General features: G+C 37.4%; 1 protein-coding gene across 5 annotated transcripts in view; it reads left to right on the top strand.

Moving 5' to 3' along the window:
- LOC127657089 (EH domain-binding protein 1-like) overlaps positions 1-14789 on the top strand; it is a 182346-nt gene that overhangs the window by 108002 nt on the left and 59555 nt on the right. For all 5 annotated transcript variants that reach the window (XM_052145738.1, XM_052145736.1, XM_052145737.1 and 2 more), the window contains 2 exons: positions 1224-1262; positions 1374-1514. In XM_052145738.1, coding sequence (XP_052001698.1) covers positions 1224-1262; positions 1374-1514 — 180 coding nt within the window. The remainder of the gene's footprint in view (positions 1-1223; positions 1263-1373; positions 1515-14789) is intronic.

The raw sequence follows: 14789 nt of genomic DNA, 5'->3' as shown, positions 1-14789 counted from the left end.
TGTTATTTTAGTATTGACTGTTTACTAGTCTTGAATAATGACTAAAAAATCTTGATTCTTCCATAATCAACATATTAGTTAGTGTTATTATTTGTTGTGGTTTTGAGGCTGGTATTGAGAATCATCGAATTTCACTACCAGCTACTGAAATTCTGGTAATGTGATAATGTATAGCCTTTATTGTGCATGGTAGATCTTGCTGCAATAACATGATGAAAAAGTAGATCTCATTCCATAGAACTATGAGCCTCACTGCTGTAAATTATTGTGATGGAGGCTTTTCTTTATTTGACAACCATACATAACAAAGTAATTATCATTTGACAATATCCTCACCCCCTAACCAGTGCAGAGTAAAAAAGTTACTTGTCCAGAGAGAAAACAATTGACATAATTTTTTATGCTCAAGTAACGTCAAAGTTGATATTGTATATTTTTCTAAAATGCTCTAATGCTCCAGTGTGCCAGTGCTTAGCCCTATCTGCATATTTCCATAATAAATTCATTTTCAGGACTTACGTGATAACATGTAGGTTTAGCCTAATATAAGGTATGTATTATATCAAACACATATTTGAAATAAGGGAAAGAAAAGGTTATAGTTTACAGTTCTTCAAACTAATTCAATATATAGATGGTTATCTAAAAGAGCATTTAAACCTCTTTTTGGAATTATGGTGTAGCAAGAATATGGTCATTGGTTAAAGTATGGTGTGGAATTACAGTAAACGTGGTCAGTGAATGGATTTATTATTGATAATGAAAAAAAGAATAACTGATGATGAGTTGTTGAATAGGAAATACCGTTTTGGCTCAGAACTAACCAAAATGTTTTTTTTTTTTATTCCCTGCTGCCTTTTGCAGACTTTATCTGTCTGTTCACTTGCTTCACAGGTGGATCTTGACCTTTACAATATGACGGAGCACAGACATATCATGTTAATTACAACCGTTGCTAATGAGGCATCGAAGTATTGATGTCTATGGATATTAAAGTGATCCTGTGGAAGTCAGGGACAAAAAGACTTTTCATCTCCTCTCTTTAAGAATCGCTGCCATTTGACAGATCTCGGACAGCCTGTAATAAGAGCACAAAGCTGATAGCACCAAAACAAGATGTTAATCTGACACGCACAAAATATGGGGAGATGGAGCATCCACTGTCCCAACAGTTTGCTATTTTGTCTTACTTTAAGACTTTTTTCTTTATTCTTTCCTTCTAGGAAGTTGCTCCTACTGCATCAAACACCAGTGAAGAGAAGGTGAAAAATATTATTATTGTACATACACATAGAGCTGACTGTGCATGCAGTGTTTTCAAATAAACATGTTTACACTGGAAATCTTATATAAAATCTTTTTCTGTTTTGAAGAAGGTTCTGTCTCGTCAGGAGGAACTGAAGGAGAGGGCCCGACTGCTGTTGGAACAGGCTCGTAGAGACGCTGCCATAAAGGCCGGAAACAAGGGCACCACCAATGCACAGTCACCCACACACACGCCACAGATTATCGATGTGAGTTCACACACACGTGCTTACTTGAATCTAAATGGGGGACATTCTGTAGTTTGTTTTTCTACAAAAAAATTATAATTACTTTATACTAGTAACCCTAACCATATTTGGCATTTTTGGAATACAAAAAAATATATATATTATTTTATGTATTAATCGTATTTCTAATTTTGTAATGCATATGTTATTCTAATGTCCCCAAGTGGTGGTTTTGTCAGATTTAACACACTTCTAGGAAAATGTTTTAACCCAAACTAAGCTAAGTGTGCACACACACATACACATTTATCTAGATATCTAAATGATAAAAGCTTCTGTTGTCTTTATATGGAGCTAATTATACTGTAAATACTGTTGACTAAAAGAACACTTTGCATTTTTAGAATTATAAAAAACATAATTTACTACTAAATAATTTTTACCTTTTGAATTGAAAAGTTTTTTTTAGATTTAGTAAACATTTTGAGATAAATTTGCCCCCAAAGAATAGCTGAGTAAACTCAATCTCTTACACGTGCATGCTGTACACACACACACCCCGTCCTGTCAGACAGGAAGTTATAGAGAGTAATATTATTCCTGAACCAGTATTCTGCATGCTATACTCTCTCCTCCTCCAGCTTTCATTCTCTCAGTTTACACAGGACTGGTTTTTACAGGGGTTCCTGTTAGAGATGTAGGAAGCGACCAGTCAGAGAACATGAAACGCTAAAGAAACATGCTCTTCTGAACTCAGTACTTCAGGACGGCTGACATCTGACAGCATAGCTCTTATAACATTGCAACCCTTACAGCATCGTGATTTGAGAAGAAGAATAGTGTGCAACACAGTGGCGTGAGCATACAGAACCACAAGGAAGCATTTTCCGGATGTAATGAAATATCTGACATGTGGCGGATTTATTCAGACGTTTTGCTGTATGAATTCTAAAAGGAAATAAGATGCCCTTGAATTAAATTAAGAAAGCAAAGAGGGGGAACAGGAGGGCACCTCACTGTGATGCAACCATAAATTAAACTTTCTTTCAAAGCTGTCAGAAGAATATTTATTTTTCTCTTTTTCTTATTCTCTCTCTCTATCTCTTTCTCCCCTGCAAATGTCCTCTGTGCTCTGATGAAGGAGAGACGTTCTTCATCCAGTAAATTAACCATGAATTAGCGTTTGTGTGTGTGGTTCAGAATGCCTCCATCCCAAGGACGATGTGCTAATGAGGCTTCAGTGCATAGTGTGCTGGAATATTGAATTGTTTCACTTTTTAATAGAAAACATTGATCAAAGAGGAGCATGGCTTTGCATGCTGGTAATTGTTAGTGATTTAGATTAGATTAGTTGATGTCTTGTTTTGATTAGTAGGCCCTGTTATCTTATCATTGGCCTCTGTATGAAGCTCCTTGCTAAGAAGAGACTTTATGCTTTAGCATGCAGAGGGAATATTTTAATTAAATTAAGATTTGCTGAATTCTTTCAAAGAGGAGATAGAGATGGAGGGGTGAAAGTGAGGATGGAAAAGAAAGAGAGAGAGAGCCTATTAAGGCATTGGTTTGTAGAGAGCGTTTCGGTTGCCGGTTAAAGATATACACTTTAGCATGGGGTTAAAACTGCTGTTTATACACAGCAGAGAAAAAGGGAAGTGTGGCCAAAATATTTATGACTTATCTTGTATGCATTGCCATAGTCAAATTTTTGTCCAATAATATGCCCCTAGAATGTCCCCTTCCCATACATTTTAAATACCTTGCTGCCTCCAACTTGTAGTGCTAGGTTCCAATACAGCATTCTTGATTTTATTTGATACATTTGGAACTGTTTCAGTTCTAATGTCCATTTTGTTTACATATGAAGAAATTCTCTCTCAGCTAATGCTATAATTTATACCTAACTTTGTACATCATGAAAATATTAATAAATGTTTTTTTTTACAAAAAGGCCAAAACTATGTTCAGTTGCTATTTATTTAACAGATCTAATAATCAACACAACCAAAACTAAAGTAAACTTTAAAGAGGACCTATTTAACTGGCGTCCCATGGGCCAAATCCAGCCTGTTTAACATTTTCAGGTTGTAAGTTGTCTTGGGGGCTGTTCACACCGAATGTTTTCAAATCAAATCAAAATCCAATCCCTTTATTGTCACTCAACCATACACACAAGTGCAACAGTGGGTGAAAGTCTTGGGTGCGGTTCCAAGCAACATAGCAGTATGACAATTACAATAAACATTTGATTTACACATAACACAGTTAACACAACTCAATATACAGCTAATAATATACAATATACAGTATTTCACAAAAAAATAATATATGATTTACATATGTTTGTGTCTGTTCACGCTGTTTGTCAGTAAACTTGCGCTAGATGGACGTTGCGACACAGATTGTTGCTTTAACTTTTGTGCAGGAGCACCGTCTTTTTAGAGGTTGCGCTACAATTAATCATTATACGTCAGAGAGAATTATTTATTTCAGCTTTAATTTTTTTTCCAGAACATTTCCAGTGGGTCAGAAGTTTACATATCCTTTTGTTAGTATTTAGTAGCATTTCTATTAAATTGTTTAACTTGGGTCAAATGTTTTGGGTAGTCTTCCACAAGCTTCTCACAAAGATCGACTGTGCTTTAACTTCATGGCTGATGTCGTGAGATGTTGCTTCAATATATCCACATAATTTTCCTTATTCATGACTTCATCTATTTTGTGTAGTGCAGCAAATTACCCCCACAACATGATGCTGCCACCCGCATGCATCATGGTTGGGATAGTGTTCTTTGGCTTGCAAGCCTTACACTTTTTCCTCCAAACTTAACGATGGCAATTATGGCCAAAAAGTTAAATTTTTGTTTCATTAGACCAGAGGACATTTCTCCAAAAAGTAAGATCTTTGTCCCCATGTGCACTTGCAAACTGTAGTCTGGCTTTTTTATGGTGGTTTTGGAGCATTGACTTCTTCCTTGCTGAGCAGCCTTTTATGTCGATATAGGACTCGTTTTACTGTGGATATAGATACTTGTCTTCCTGTTTCCTCCAGCATCTTCACAAGGTCCTTTGCTGTTGTTCTGGGATTGATTTGCAATTTTTGCACCAAACTACGTTCATCTCTAAAAGACAGAATGCATCTCCTTCCTGGGTGGTATGATGACTGCATGTTCCCGTGGTGTTTATACTTGCATACTATTGTTTGTATAGATTAACGTGGTACCTTCAGTCGTTTGGAAATTGTTCCCAAGGATTAACCAGAATTGTGGAGGTCCACACATTTTTTTTACTGTGTTCTTGGCTGATTTCTTTTGATTTTACAATGATGTCAAGCAAAGAGGCACTGAGTTTGATGGTAGGCCTTAAAATACATCTCCAATTCAGTACACCTCCTATCAGAAGCTAACTTGGAGACCATTTTTACAATTTTGGTTGATGCATTTTTTCGAAATATCCATACCACAAACAAATAATTTACTCTTTTCAAAAAACAATGTTTTTCAGTAAAGTAAAATGTTTATTGCCCATAGACTACTAAAAAACAAACAAATATACAAAAATTAATAGGTAACATGTTGCAATAAGGAATTGAGTACACGTGTTTGTGCAGGTCTCCATAAAATTACTTCATTTTACAATTGTTCATGAAAAATGTTACTTCCCTTTTGGGCTGGGCGATAGGTAAAACATATTTGAATGATAAGCTCATTGAAAATATTGCAATATCCGACTATGTGGTCAACCCTCAAGGTCAGTTCATATTTTTGCTTTATTGTTTTTTCTTTAAAAATGTAATTCATTTATTGAAACATGAATACTTGTAAGACATTTCTAAATTCAAATTGCACTTTAAACTAAACGAAAATAAGCAAGTAAAATAACAAAGTGAATAAAAAAATCTTATAACCACCAAATCCAAACATTTACCATCTCTAACGGCCCCATTTGCCATCACGCAAGTATCATGATGCGGCAACAGGTGAAAAATTACTAATAGCAAACAAGTCGCTTTTCGATGAAATTCGCCATTATGAATAAAAATATGTAATTTATGTGAATCATGTAGATCCGAACAGTTTTTTTTTCAGAGGGGTCGAAATTGAAAGCACAATAAACCTCACAAGAATTGGAAATGGGCACATTTCCCTTACACTGGAGGGAGACCATAGACATATCTAGAGCTGTCCCGACCTTTTTCTCAATAAAATCTTTGGTGCAGCTCCTTGACTCTTTTGGCCAATCAGAAACAAGATAACGGCATCATTTTCTTTTCCATAGATCAAGACAACTTTTTGTAGTACTACAATTCTGAGGTAAGTTCGCTGCCAATGATGAAATGCTTTTTAACTAACTTAACCTTAGGTAACTAGTTGCTACAGTAACTTGCCATATCAAGTTACTTTGTTGGTTTGTAAGTAAAATGTGTTGTGATACATTTTTCCAGACGTTACCCCATCAAACTTTTCCCAACCTGTTGGTAAGCTTGTTAGCACACAAGTTAACTTCAGTGTATTACAACGTCAGTTTAGAATGAATAGAAATACTTTTGCTGAGTTTAAGACTAACTCCCACTGCATCCGCATTTCTATCTGATTTTAACGTCTGTCTGTGTCGAAAGTTCCAAGGGAAATAAAAATGAACACATAATGAAGCAAGATCCATTGCAAACAATAAGTTGGGTGTTTAATATTTGCGTATAAACTTAACTTTGGTTATATATCATATATTAGCTGCTGCTAGAGCAGGTGTCATGTGGGGCTGAGGATGTCTCTAGTATTTTCCGATCAGCAAGCATGCTGGAGTCTTTTCTTTTTAAACTGAAACACCGGCTCTGGCGGATTATTTAAAGTTGACGGATGCAGTTGGGGTCAGCTTTAACAAACTTTTATGATGATGAAAAAGGAGCCCTGAAGCCAGCTGATGTGTTTTAAAATCCCAAATTATGACAATTGGATTATAATGATAAACATTTAACAATTCTGTGGTGGCTGCTCCAGAAAAGAAACAATCAAATTTTTATTTATTACTGACAACACTTTCTTTGAGCACAGAGTGTCTGCAGATCCTTAGACATGTTTTTTTATGCCTTTTCAAATTGTGGTGATGCTAAGTGAATCCTATTACTTTGTTATGTATTCCTTGTGTGCATTTTTGTACATTAAACCATAACTTCATGTTATTTTTCTCACAGGGCAGTCAGACACTTGTCTATAAACTGCATGACAAACGGCTGCAAGTTTTCACAAACTTCCTTGCCTGCTTTGTTTAGTCTGAACACCTGAACCCAATACAAAAGCTCTGGCTACTCTGGACTTTGATGGCAAACTGCTACCTGTGAAAGAGATATATGTGGGACGGGATGCTGATCGATTCAGAAGGCACATCCACAACACCCTGTGAGTAAATGGAATGATTCATTTGGAGCCTCTTCTGGGTTTGTATGATTGTATGTACAGTAGTGTATGTGTGTTTATTGTTGTTGATCTCTGTTTCAGCTGCTGAGGCCATTCTTTCAACAAGTCTCCAGTGCATATACTACATGTGCCAAATACCTGCAGAAAAAGCTGCCTTTGCAGAGCAAGACCCTGTAGTGTTTGTCTGCCATGGATCCAGTTGTGAGTGGGCACTTTCAGACTGGTTTGAACTGGAGAAGCTCACACAAATGAGGAGTCACATGCTGCCACCTGATGCTGACACTCAACAGGAGATTCTTCAGTATAGTGTGGACCAGATTCTGCCCACTTTCAAAGACAAAGATGATGTTGTGACATGGTGGGTCTCTGTCTTTGAAACAGGAAAATATCCAGGCCTGTGTCAAGTTGTAAAAGCTGCCATGTCCATCTTCCATGGTCCCTTGGTGGAATCGTCTTTCAAACTGATGAGTGACATCATAGACCCCAGAAGCACCAGCATGAACATAACTACATTTAGTGCCATCCTAACTGTGAAATACACTTTGCAGTCCAGGAAGCAGAGTGCCTTAGAGATGTTCAGTAGGGATGATGTTAAGTTTGGGGCAGTAGACAGGAGGCTGTGCAGCAACATCAGTTCAGCAGGAACAAGAGACAAGTCGCAACGATAAAAGAAGTTCCTCAGAGTCTGAGAGAGGAGGATGGAGTTTGATTGCCAGCCATCTACAAGTGCTGCAGAGAAAAGGCTTGAAGCCGAAGAGAAAGAAAATGTTGCAAGAAAGGGGCACTTGAAATACTTGTACAAGCCAAAAGATTGAAGAAATAAATACATAACTTTTTGACCACCAAGTTGTGGCTGGTGTGCCAAAAATTTAAGTAGTGTCAATAAATGTGCTTGTTTAGTTTTTTTACTTAAAGTAGATGTTGTCTTTTCCCTTTATTTTCTCGTCAGAGTGCACCAGAATGCTTCTTTTACGTGTTAAAATCACAAAAATTGTCTTATGGGGGAATATGCCCCCAGGCCCGGCTTTTAATTCAGAAACATGTTACCTTTTTCACTTCTTGTGAGTTTGCTGGTCTGTAAAGATAATTATAATAATCATCATAATACATAAGCCTAATAAATTCCCTTGTGTTCCCAAAAAATGCTGCCCAAAAGTGTGTTCTTATCGAATGTGTTTGTATTGCGTTTTGTAATACAGTTAATGCTGCCTAAAGAAAAGAAAATAGAACTGAATTTTACGTTCAGGGTAAACATGTCTTGTATTACTTTTTGATTTAATCACATTCATCTTTGTTTCTTTAATACAAAGATACCTTTATATATTACTGGACCTGCAGAGTTGCGTTCACAATGTGTAGAGCGAACTGCTCCATGGAAATAAAGCGAAACTCGCAGCACCTCACAAGATGATCGGAGATCATTTGCAGCATTCTCTTAGATTACATTATTCTTCCAAACAGTTTTCAGTCAAATGAAACCGAGAAACGGTAGTGATAACTCTTTACATGCACTTGTTCCACGAGACAAACAGTGAATCAGACACGAGTACTGACGGCTTTTCTTTTGTCTGTTCTTAAAAATATAATAGTTTCTTCAAGTGTGTCTTTTTGACTAACAACATTTCTTGTCATGTGCCGCCTGTTGTGGGTAGATGAGCAAAATGACTCATGCATGATATACATTTGGACAAGGAGCTCATGAACTGGATTGAGTCGCATTTAGCGGGTGGCGGGAGCTAGATCACACCCTGGGTGCACGTAAAAAATAACAAACGTTCATAAAATCGTTTGTAGAAAATGCTCTTAATAGCTAAGATCAATAGTTATTGGGAAACGAGGCCCAGAACTTTGTGCATGTACGTGTCTAGGAGAAGCGCTTTCATTGCACTCGTGAACAGCGGAGCTCACTGCGGACACATATCAAATCAAACACGCATTGGCGGCTTTTCTTTCGTCCGTTCTTCAAAAAAAAAAATTGTCAAACGTCCGTCTTTGTGGCTAATTTCTTGTAATATATCACTCCGAGAAGTCTTACAGTTGGCCTTCCACAGTGTCTGGTACATTAGCTAAATACTCTGCATGAAAAATCTGCATTTGGCGGGTGTTCATTTCAAACTTTGTTCACCAGAAGTAGGCTGTACGACAAATTAGGTAGAAAGGAAATCATAACAGTGCCATTGACTTCAAGCTTTGCTTTCGCACCCACACTTTCTGTTAGAAAATACTTTCTAGAAAGTTTTAAACATTCATGTGTTGGTGAATGTTGAGACACCTGGCGAGCCACTTGATTTTTAACAAAGAGCCACTTGTGGCTTGCGAGCCATTGGTTCCTGACAATGGTCTAAAATCTGGAATTTTTCTAGCTTCTTAAAGGCACAGTTAACTTGGTGTATGTAAACTTCTGATCCACTGTAATTGTGATATATTAAATTAAAAGTTAAACAGTCTGTCTGTAACCAATTGTTAGAAAAATGTCTTGTGTCATGCACAAAGTAGATGTCCTAAACGACCTGACAAACTTCAGTTCGCTAAAATGAAATCTGTGGAGTGGTTAAAAAATTAGTTTTAATTACTTCAACCCAAGTGTATGTAAACTTCTGACTTCAACTGTATATAGTGAACAAATATTATAGGCCTACCTTTACACCTACTTTTCATTAACACAATGGCCTAGCTTGGCCCGCATGCCCCGAAGATTTTTTTCATCTGGCCCACTTACCGATGAAGTTGTGAATAGCCCTGTTTTAAAGTAAATGATCAGTCTTGGGATTTTAAGGCTCAATATCGGCATCTATTGCTTGAGACAGAAATCAAGTATATTTCATCCTAAGTAAGGCACCTTTTAATTTCCACAGAATCACATCAAGTCTTTACCGAAACGCAGAATGACACGTTTTTGTCCATATGCGCTTTTCATGTGGATTTCAATGTGGCACTGGCGCGCCGATGAACGTGACTTCACAAGCATTTTAACAAAGTGGATAGCCATAGTCTACCAGCAGATTAATATTGTGGACGATGAGAGATTTAATGCCCATTGCAATGAAAATGCAAACTATGTGGGGACTAGTTCTTTTAATTTGTCAACCTCCCAATTAGACTTTGGGGAGACGTTTAATGTTACTTGAATTGGATATATTTTAGTGTATTTCTAACTTAATACTGTGAAAAGCTTTGTTTGGAAAATGTTAATGAAGCATTATATTGTTAAACTTTGTTTTGTTTTCTTTCGTAAGGAAATAAATGCATCTTGACAGGAAAAGTACAGTGCATTCAGAAACTATTCAGACCCCTTATTAACATTTTGTTATGTTGCAGCCTTATGCTAAAATGCTTTAAATTAATATTATTTTCACATCAATCTACACTTCATACCCCATAATGACAAAGCAAAAACCCAATTTTTGATAACTTTGCAAATGTATTAAAAAGATAAAACTGAAATACCACATTGACATAAGTATTCAGACCCTTTGCTATGAAATTTGAAATTTAGCTCATGTGCATCCAATTTCTCTGGATCATCTTTGAGATGTTTCTACACTTTGATCGGAGACCACCTGTGGTAAATTCAATTGATTTGACATGATTTGGAAAGGCACACACCTGTCTATATATATAGTCTCTCAGCTGAAAATGCATATCAGAGCAAAAACCAAGCCATGAGGTCAAATGAACTGCCTGCAGAGCTCAGAGACAGGATTGTGTCGAGGCACAGATCTGGGAAAGGCTACAAAAAATGTTTCGGCTGCATTGAAGGTTCCCAAGAGCACAGTGGCCTCTATCATTTTTAAATGGAAGAAGTTTGGAACAACCAGGACTCTTCCTAGGAGAAGGACCTTGGCAAGAGAGGTGACCAAGAACCCGATGGTCACACTGGTACAGCTCCAGAGATCATGTGTGGAGATGGGAAAAACTTGCAGAAGTACAACCATCACTGCAACACTCCACCGATCTGGGCTTTATGCTAGTGTGGCCAAGCGGAAGCCTCTCCTCGGTGCAAGACGTAAAGAAGCACCAAATGGACTCTCAGACTATTAGAAACAAGATTATCTGGTCTGATAAAATTAAGATTCAACGGTTTGGCCTCAATCCCAAGCATCCTGCGCAATACCATCCCAACAGTGAAGCATGTTGGTGGTAACATCATGCTGTGGGGGTGTTTTTCAGCAGCAGGGACTGGTCAGGGTTGAAAGAAAAGCAGAACGCAGCAAAAAACAGAGATATCCTTAATGAAAACCTGGTCCAGATTGCTCAGGACCTCAGACTTAATTGAAATGTAATCAAATGACAGCACTAGAATGCAGTTTAATTATTTATTTAACTGAAATAATAATAAACACAACCCAAACTGAAGTAAACTTTAAGGTAAAAGTTAAATATCTATCTAGGGATTTTAAGAATCAATATCAAATGAATATTGCATATAATTAAAAAAATCTTTATTTTTAGCCAGCCCTACTGTGAACCTTCTAATTTGGTATATTACAAAAACAGTAGAGCTGTCAAAATGTACATATCAATACCATGCTGGAGCTCTGTCGGAGTGACCATCAGGTTCTTGTTCACCTCCCTGACTAATGCCCTTCTCCCCTGATCGCTCAGTTTGGCCAGGCGGCCAGCTCTGGGAAGGGTCCTGGTGGTTCCAAACTTCCATTTATGGACGCTTGTGCACATTGGGACCTTCAATGCTGCAGAACTTTTTCTGTACCCTTCCCCAGATCTGTGCCTCAATATAATCCTGTCTCTGAGGTCTAAAGACAATTTGTTGGACTTCATGGCTTGGTTTATGCTCTGACATGCACTGTTAACTGTGGGACCTTATATAGACAGATGTGTGCCTTTCCAAATCATGTCCAATCAACTGAATTTACCACAGGTTGACTCCGATCAAGTTGTAGAAACATCTCAAGGGGAGTGGAAACAGGATGCACCTGAGCTCAATTATGAGTGTCATGGCAAAGGTGAATACTTATGTACATGTGTTTTTTTCTTTTTTTTTTTTTTTTTTTTTATACATTTCCAAAGATTTCAAACAAACTTCTTTCACGTTGTCATTATGGGGTATTGTTTGTAGAATTTTGAGGAAAATAATGAATTTAATCCATTTTGGAATAAGGCTGTAACTTAAAATGTGGAAAAAGTTAAGCGATGGGAATCCTTTCCGGATGTACTGTATTAACGCATGCATATAATTTGAAAGGTTTAACACATAATTTTGTTTAGTCGTGATAAACCATCATAAATGCTGGTTAGAAGGGCAGAACCTTTGCAATGTGTCCACCTGGAGTCATTACACTGACACAACACACAAACACACACAACAGCCTTGTCAGAGATCAAATGGAGAAAGTAGCTCTTGACACTATTTGTTGTACAAAAGAAGGCCAGATGGGAATTGTGACAGAAATCATTAATAGCAAGCTCTATTGAGTAGTAGCAAGGAGCTACTGTGTGTTTTTGGTTGCACTAACACCTTTTTCCTTGCCTAATTAGCTGGTTATAAAGGAAGTGAATACACTGATACAAGATATCAAGTGTCGGTTTGCCTGACTGTCATTTAAACTAAAGGCTTCTGGCTGTATATTTGACCTTCTATACTGCATGACCTGAACCAACTTCTTGTTTAAATAGTAAATATGTCAAAACAGGAACAAAAACTTAGCTCATCTAATCATTTTCATTGGGTTTTTAAATACAGCACTGTTTGGAATATTGTTAGTAGATACATACATATTTGATTGTGTGTGAGAGTGTAGAAGATGACCTTTGGCCCAGTCATTGTCCACAGTCTCTGGTGTTTCAGTGGGGCTGTCAGTAAGCCCACCCCTCTTATCAGAACTTGTGTGTGTGTTGTTGTTGTTTACATGCCATGTTAATTGTGCTCCTTTGTGCTGCATTGGCTCATTTGCTTTGATCTCTGCCACCACTGCTGTCTCTCCTTCCATCTTTCCCATCTCTCCTATTCTATATTCCTATATGTGCACACTTGTGTGTGTGTTGTTGCTGGTGTTTAGGCCTTTGATAGTAGGATAACAGTATAAATAGTTTAGTAGTGGTCATTGTTCTGTGTGAGTAGGTGGCCTTCACAATCCATTAGGACCAAACCTCTGAGTCTCTCTCGTGTTCTTCACCTCCTGTTGGGAGCAAATCGCTAATTAATAAACAATTAGAAAAATGCACAGCGGCACGACACCCCCCTTCGTTCTAACACGCATACAGAAACTCTTAACTCTTCACCTATTATTTGTACTCTTTTAAAATCCAGACCAGTTAAAAAGTCAAGAGAAGCTTCCAAACTTCCTTCTGTTTCCTCTTCGTCAGAATGATGAAGTGGGAGCCGGAGGAGGAGGAAGTGATGGTGAGCAGAATAATTTTTATTTATGTGGTCTTTTAAATCATAACGAGAGAGAGGGAGGAAATCAAAGAAATAGGACAGAGCATTTCTTCAGATTTTCTCAAGCATTAGTTGATCAGAGCAGTAATTTCACAGCGCTTTGGCCAGGGTAATTATGAAGGGTACGAAGAGAGAGAAGGAAGGAGAGGGGGAGGAAAAAAGAGGAAAAAGATTCCAGGTGAGCTTCCTCGTGTTCACTGGCTCGTTATGATTAGTTTAATTGGACTGTGTTTGATTTTTACCGACATAGCCCTACTTCACCCTCCCAACTCTCTTCAGTGTCCTCAACCCCTCCACCCGCCTCTCTGTTTCTCTCTCTCTCTCTCTCTCTCTCTCTCTCTCTCTCTCTCTCTCTCTCTGTGACAGTGCAGTGACTTTTCAGAGCCGCCTGTGACCATCCCTCTCAGGGAGAGACGGAGCAATCCTTTGAACTTGTATTAGCCTCCCTGTGTGTATGTGTGTGTTTTGAGGCAAACCGCTTCCTATGTCACGTTCACTTTTCAGCCTCATTTACCTGCAACATCAGACATTAAATCAACACATGCAATCAAGTGTCATGGTTTTTTCTGTTTCAATCAGTTATTTGTCAATGCTAATGCACCACATATTGCAGTGATCTCTTTCTCTCTCTGAAGTCCACAGTCGTTAGCGTTGGCCCTCCTCTGGTGCGTAAGAGTCAGTAGGAAGGCCCAGGAAGACCAAATGTCCCAGCAAGCAAAGAGACTCTAAGTTAATTGGGCCAATTAGGCCACAGTTGTCCTCCTGTTCTTTGGTCTGACATTCACAAGCGATTCCCCCAGAATTTCAAAGAAATTGTAGCTGTGCCTTCCATGTATGGGTTAGTCTTCAATTAGGGGCACTTTTGTCTACTTGAAAATAAAATTACCTCAAAATATGTTTCATCTATGTTAAAACATGTATCACTTGTCCTGGAATAAGGATTCAATCATGCCGGTAATGACACGTGATGGTAATGAAATTGAGTTTTTTGGATCTTTTATATTTTTAAAAATCAAAAGTAATTAATTGTTTATGAATTAAAATGCTCAATTACAGTTTGATAATTACACCTAATAAAGCTACTCTTAGATCATAATGTAAAAAATCTTAAAATGTATTGCATTTCGAACCATTCAATAACATTTAAAAATGTCTCTTAGCTGCTCTGCTGATGTACTCACATGTCACTTCTCATTTCCGTCATTACCAGATATAATCATTTTGGGGAAAACTTGATTGTTCTATAAATGTTTGGTGTGATGGTAATGATACCAGTGATCCTTTGTTATATATATATATATATATATATATATATATATATATATATATATATATATATATATATATATATATATATATATATATATATATATAACAAATTCTATGCACATAATTACCAACTATCTTAGGAAAAGTAGTATTTCCTTTATTGTAACATTTTAATAAATTGAAAGTTATAAATTCTGGGTGAGGCTCAAGCCCAAAATA

Source organism: Xyrauchen texanus, chromosome 16 (genome assembly GCF_025860055.1).
Source record: "Xyrauchen texanus isolate HMW12.3.18 chromosome 16, RBS_HiC_50CHRs, whole genome shotgun sequence".
Lineage (NCBI taxonomy): Eukaryota > Metazoa > Chordata > Actinopteri > Cypriniformes > Catostomidae > Xyrauchen > Xyrauchen texanus.
The sequence above is the reverse complement of the archived record's forward strand: the minus strand, read 5'-3'. Positions and strand labels throughout refer to the sequence as shown.